This window comes from Hirundo rustica, chromosome 27 (genome assembly GCF_015227805.2).
Source record: "Hirundo rustica isolate bHirRus1 chromosome 27, bHirRus1.pri.v3, whole genome shotgun sequence".
NCBI lineage: Eukaryota > Metazoa > Chordata > Aves > Passeriformes > Hirundinidae > Hirundo > Hirundo rustica.
The window spans coordinates 2461582-2467752 of NC_053476.1; the positions used below are offsets into that span (position 1 = coordinate 2461582).

At 43.9% G+C, this 6171-nt stretch overlaps 1 protein-coding gene across 1 annotated transcript; it reads left to right on the forward strand.

Annotated features, from left to right (window-relative positions):
- Positions 1–644: 644 nt before the first annotated feature.
- Positions 645–5853, forward strand: MEOX1 (mesenchyme homeobox 1). Its single transcript, XM_040087453.1, has 3 exons — positions 645–1095; positions 4734–4906; positions 5731–5853. Exons 1-3 carry the CDS (start codon positions 645–647, stop codon positions 5851–5853), a joined length of 747 nt encoding a protein of 248 aa, XP_039943387.1.
- The last annotated feature ends 318 nt before the right edge of the window (positions 5854–6171 follow it).

A 6171-nucleotide genomic window follows, 5' to 3' on the forward strand; every position in this document is an offset into this window, starting at 1 on the left:
CCCACTTTAGTTCTTGAAATTTGCTGTCTGTTGAATCCTGGTTTAGGGCTTTTTCTAAACCCAAGATGGAGAATTTTGTTAACAGCGCAATAAAAATAACTTCATAGTGTTACAAGGAAACATTAAAGACTTTTTTGTGTGTGCTGCTCTTTCCCTTAAAAAAAAAAAAAAAAAAAATACAGACATTGTTTCTTTAAAAGGCTCCATCTGCAAATCCCATTAGATGTGCATATAAGGTTTCAGATGATTAATAGCTGCCTGCTTTGCTTTGGTTGGAGGGGCTGAGGGTATGTGTGTTAACCCCTCCCTCCCCTCGCTCACATTTCACTTCACAAACTTGTCACTGTCTCCCCAGCACAGTATTTAAAAAGTGTTTCACTCATGCCCAGCACTTCCACAAGGAACCAACTCATGGCACTCCCTGCATAAATCTGGTTGCCCCAGTCAGGGCAATGAAGACCTTTAGAAACAGAGTTCCGAAAGTAGCAAACCTGCAACAGCATCAAACCCACAAGCAAACTGTTGCTTAGGGAGGAGATCTATCCTGTAAAATTTGGAAGAGTTTCCCTCTGCTTCTCTTCTGCTTTTGAAGGCTGGGCTGTCACCAGCCAGGAGCACTGAGGTGTGGACAGGACTGGAAGCAGATGGATCCCAGCAGCAGCAGCTGCATGCGCAGCCCACAGCCTCCCACCCTGCTCTGGGGGTGTGTGAGGAGCTCCCACACCGACCTGAGCACAGCTCCAGCTCTCAGCCACTATCCAGCAGCATCATTCTCTTTCCAGCAAAAACCAGATTTTGCTGCTTACTCCGATTTCTCAGCCTCCTGCCTGGTGACAGCTCCCCACAGCTTCCCGCAGGAGGAGCGGGCACTTGTGGAGCAGCACCCCTCATTCCAACGCTCTGACTGGCACCTGGCAGCAGCTGAGGCCAGAAGAGGAATAAATCCAGGACTGGCCTTGGCTTCTGGAGAGTCAGAGGGCAGCAGCCCCAGCCTAGTGAGTGTGGCTGTGGGTGAGGATGAAGAGGATGAGGCACCAGCAAATCCTACGAGTGACTCCGAGAAAAAGCCATCCAAAAGGAAAAAGGAAAGCTCAGGTAGGTGATATGAAATCAGAGTTGTGGTAGAGTGCAGGAGATGGAATGAGAATACCTGGTGAGACTGGGAATTAAGAAAGAAAGCTGATGAGCAAAACATTTCACAATACTTGACTGGGGAAACTTTAGACAGGAACAGCACTGTAACTAAGTGTCTTATTCTGGTCTCTGTATTTCACTCCTGCCGATCTTGGGTACTGAGCTAGGTATTTTACTCACCAGCACAATGCACATTTGCTGTAAGTGAACAGGAATCACATGGCATGTGCACACAGAACTGAAAGTCCTGGGATGTAGAGTTGTACAGTCACACCTGCCATTTGTCTGAGCCAAAGAGAATGGTACAGAGCAAAGATCCCTCATCTTGAGCTGCCTGTGGTAGTTTGTCATACTAGAAATTTGACATCTCGGCTCATGGTGAGAAGTACAAGAGGCAAAGTGTTCCTTTAAATATAAATTCTATTCAGTCTCACTAAATGTTAAATATTTTAACCTCGAAACAGGAGGTACTAAAAGTTTGCCCATCAGTACAGTGTCCAACGTTGCAGAAAATGTACATGGTTTTCATGGTGTCATCCTAGCTACCAAAACACATTCTTTCTACAGTGTAAAAATCAATAATTTCATAGTTACACAAACTCTAACTTGCGGATATCTCAGATCCAAATCAGTGAAATATGCATAAAACTGTTTTTTCTTAAGGAAGTCGTTAAAATTTAAGATGCTTATATGCATTCAAATGCCATAGCACTCATTTACAAGCTACGGTGTGCTTTTTCCCACAGCCCTGCTACCAAGTGGACAATATCTTCCATTAGCCCCATTTCACAGGCAGAGAATGCAGGGATAAAAATATTAATTGATTGATTGATTTCTAGGTTTTGAAGACATTTGGAAGATTTAAGTTCATTTATACTAAAAAAGCATGTTTAGGCAAAATTTTCCCAAATGCAAAGAAGTTTAAATAAAATAATAATTTTAAAAGTGAACAATGTTTTCATTAACACATGAGCTAGTCATAGGAAAACAGATTTCAGCTTACTCACATTAGAGGGATATCTTTATCCTTAAAGAGACTGATTCCAAAGCTCATCTCCCTGTTTTAAGTAGAACAGAAAAGTTCCCTTTTTTTCTCTTACTAGTACTCTTCCCAGTTTCTTTTCATACTTGCTGCTCTCCCCTACACTCTTCCTTTCAGGGAGCTGTAAGCAATGACATCCCTGAGAGAGCTGGGGTTCCACCTTCTAGTGACCACTGCAACCCTGGGGAGAGGCAGCTGTTGAGTTCAACCCAGCATTGCAGCTGCTTGGGATCCTGGAAGGAGACTGGGAGACACACATCTGCCTCTGGTTCCTCAGCAGCTCCTTCCTTTCCCTTCCCTTCCCTTCCCTTCCCTTCCCTTCCCTTCCCTTCCCTTCCCTTCCCTTCCCTTCCCTTCCCTTCCCTTCCCTTCCCTTCCCTTCCCTTCCCTTCCCTTAACCTCCCTGAACTTCCCTTGCTCTCCTTTCTTCTTTTTAAATGGGCAGTAGAGCAGGAAGAACCTGCCCAAGATGATTTGTCCTTTCACACATTTGTCATTTCTCACATTCTGTTGTCAAAACTGAAGCAGCTGGGCCACATTTCCGCTTCTGGAATCTCGCAGAACCTCTAGCCATGGATAAGCATTGTGTCTCCTGACAATACCCTGTGGAGGACAGTGTAGATGAGAGATTCCAAGCTACACATCCTACTCTGCTCCCTGAAATAGCCAAATATCCATCTTAAATTATTCCTGTTGTCTTTTTGAGATGCAGACTGGTGAAACTGCCCCTTGGAAAGGGAGCCCTTCCCAGAGGGCTGTGATGAGCTCACATGTACTTTGCATCAGCTGCTTGTTTAGAGTTTCTGCCATGTGCTGAACGCATTGGAGAGCTGCTGCAGCCTCCACGTGTCTGTGAGGGCAGCACAGATCCCAGGGGAAGCCCTTGAGTTCAAGGCTCCCAGAAGCTGGTGACAAAGTTCCCAGCAAGAGATCCACACTTCAAATCCTTCTTCCCCACTGCTGCTTCACAGTCACACTCGTGAGCCCCTGGGAAACGTGATAGCGTGTCTGTGCAGTAAGGGATGAGAACAAAGGGGATTGTTAAACTGGGGGCAAAAACACGGGGAGAAACTTCTGGAGTTTTGTTCCTGTACATTCCCCATCTTTATTTGTGAATTTCTGAAGCAGCAAAACCAGTATGGAACAAACCAGACGAATTCCCTTGGAATGGAAAGCAGTCCAGCTACAGCCTGTGACACACTGGTCCCTGTGTGCATTACCAATAACGAGAGCTGTGTTGGATTTCTCCATTTCTGATGGGCAGAGATAAGATCAGATCAGTCACAAAGCCCACAGTCACACCTCACAAATTACTCCAATTTTACTACTTTGGCCACTAAAATGACACCCAGAAGATGAAGCTGCATATCATGCTCATATTGTTACCATTTTGCTTATCATTTCTGTGCATAAATATTATGCTAGGATGCACAGAGCTCCACTTCGTACTGCTTACATACAGAAATTAAGTAACTGATTCTCAGCATAACAAAAATACTGCTTAATTCAGGGAATCTAGCAAGAGGAGCAAGAGGGGAGAAAGAGTCAAGGAACTCGCAAAACTGGCTCCCTGAAACACTGGCAGTTTGGACTTTGCTCACTTAAAAAATGCATCTTTCCTTACATTGCTTGGAGATTGTTTGAGCACCAACTTTAAAAACACAGGAGAAAAAAAAAGGAAAAGAAACAAGAAAAATAAAAAAATAGAGAAAGGATTTAAGGATTTAAAGAATGAAAAAGGGTTGCCAGGTTGCCACAGTCTCAGGTAAAGTGAGTTTGTGTTTGCTTATTATCATAATTGGTGCAGGATCACTTTGGCTATGGCTTGAAATTTGGCTTTGAAATATGAATCTTGACTACATCGCAGAAATGTACACAAATAGCAAAGAGGCTTTTCAAGCCAGCACAATGACAAGGATGATACTGATGCCAGTCATATATGCAGACACCAGATCTGCTTGTAGTTTTCCTTTAGCAAGGATTAGAAAAAGTTTAAAAACAGGAGTGTTCAAGGTGGGTCTGGGCAAAATCCCACTGTTTCTCTGCTTTTGCTTTTTTACTGCCCCACATCCCCAGTATGTCCAGGCCATGTACCGCAGCTGGGGGTGCCCACTCAGTGATTTGTTCTGGTGTCCTGCACCAAAGCTGGGCACCACACACTCCTGACATCCTGCATGCTGCATGTGCTTGGCTGCCTGGTAGATCAGGGGAGGGTGAAAATATATATATAAGGAATAAAAATTAAAATGTGGGAAAGGAAACTTTCGATGCAATGGCAGCAAGGAATGAGAGCTTCTTTCCCACAGCTCCAGTTCCATGACTGCACAGACTCAGGCAATTCTGACAGCATTCCCCATCCTGACTGAGCTGTCCTACCTGTGCCCCCTCAAAACCAAAGCTGGCAACACCACTCAGTCGTGCTGAGCTCGAGGGGGCATAAAGCAAACATCTTAAAGCTTCCACTGAGCACTTCAGGGAGTTGTTTAGATCTGTGCAACTGCACATGTTCACACACATCAGCATAACCACAAATCACACGAGTGTGCTTGCCTCTTAGAGAACCAGAACTCAAGCAATAAGGCAGAAACCAGCAGCAAATCACGGAAGGAAAGGACGGCTTTCACTAAGGAGCAGCTGCGGGAGCTGGAAGCTGAATTTGCCCACCATAACTACTTGACAAGACTCAGGAGATACGAGATAGCTGTGAACCTGGATCTCACCGAAAGACAAGTACTTTCCAAACCCTTGTCTCCCCAGCTCCTTCCTCCTCCTCCACAACCTCTCCCTAATGCTAAAACCCAGATATGTTACTCTGCTTTTGCAATGGCACAGAGGTATTTTAAAACAAAGCCTCCACATTCTTTCCAAGACCTTCATTACAAGTTCCTGTAAGTAGTTAATAAATTTAATTATATTTCTCTGAATGAAAGATAGACTTAGTAATAACAGACCTCTACTGAGTTCTTGTTTACCACCATTCATTGGTGCATATTGATATATCAAGGTTTACATATGGAATATGTATATCACCTTAGACTTTGACTAACAGGAAATTATTCAAATGAATGTTTGATACATGCATTCTTCCTGGGTCTGGTGGTGTTTTGAGGTCATAAGGAAAGACAGTTATACAGAGTTTTGTGGAGAGAGGTATTTCTGTTCTCTCACTGTCATCCCAGTCCAGGTTTCCTTATCAAGACTAAGTGGACGGCAGAAGAATTGTGTAATTATGTGAGGCAAATTAAAATTCCTGAAGCATTAGATTGAATGGCCTAAATGTTAAAAATACATGAGAGGCACTGTGCCTTATTTGACATGAAGACAGATTCTAGGCAAAGCACTTGTGCTTTGAGGATTTCAGGGAAACAACTGTGTGGAGCATTTCAGAAAGAATTGTCCCAGTCTGTTAGAGAGATGGATTAATCAAACTTGTGAGGCTCTGTTCACCTTCTCTTCTAGAATTCCACAAATCATCTGTCTACACACATATGCATAGCTCTGCTTATACAGCTCAGGTTGAGGTAACAAGTAATTCTTTTCTTTTGATCACCCAGGTCAAAGTATGGTTTCAGAACAGAAGAATGAAGTGGAAACGTGTTAAAGGTGGGCAAGCAGTGCCCCCACACGAACATGACACAGAGGATGTGGACTCTGCTGCCTCCCCCAGCTCTGAGTAGTCCCTGCAGCAATGGGAGAGGAGTTTGGAGAAAGTCACTGATTGGAATCTGGGTGCAATTGCTTAGAATCAGCTACACAATGAGATCACCCTGCCTGCCAATCCTGCAGCCCATAGTCTTTAAAAGGTGCATGATGCTTGAGGTTACAGAGGCAATTAAAGAGCACAGGGGGGAAAATGCCAAAGGAGAGGGCATGGTTTTGATTTTTGTCTCTCAAATTGTCTTACTACCGCAGATGTGTCTACAGAAAAAAAAGCAACAACAAACACCGAATATAAAACTGGAGTAATGTCACCAAGACTCTCAAATATCCAGAAA

Bases quoted from the DNA above. Each gene is read 5' to 3' on its own strand.
- MEOX1 (XM_040087453.1), top strand. From the start codon at position 645: ATGGATCCCAGCAGCAGCAGCTGCATGCGCAGCCCACAGCCTCCCACC. The intron at 1,096-4,733 runs GTAGGTGATATG...CTTGCCTCTTAG, and splicing joins AAGGAAAAAGGAAAGCTCAG to AGAACCAGAACTCAAGCAAT. The intron at 4,907-5,730 runs GTACTTTCCAAA...TTGATCACCCAG, and splicing joins TGGATCTCACCGAAAGACAA to GTCAAAGTATGGTTTCAGAA.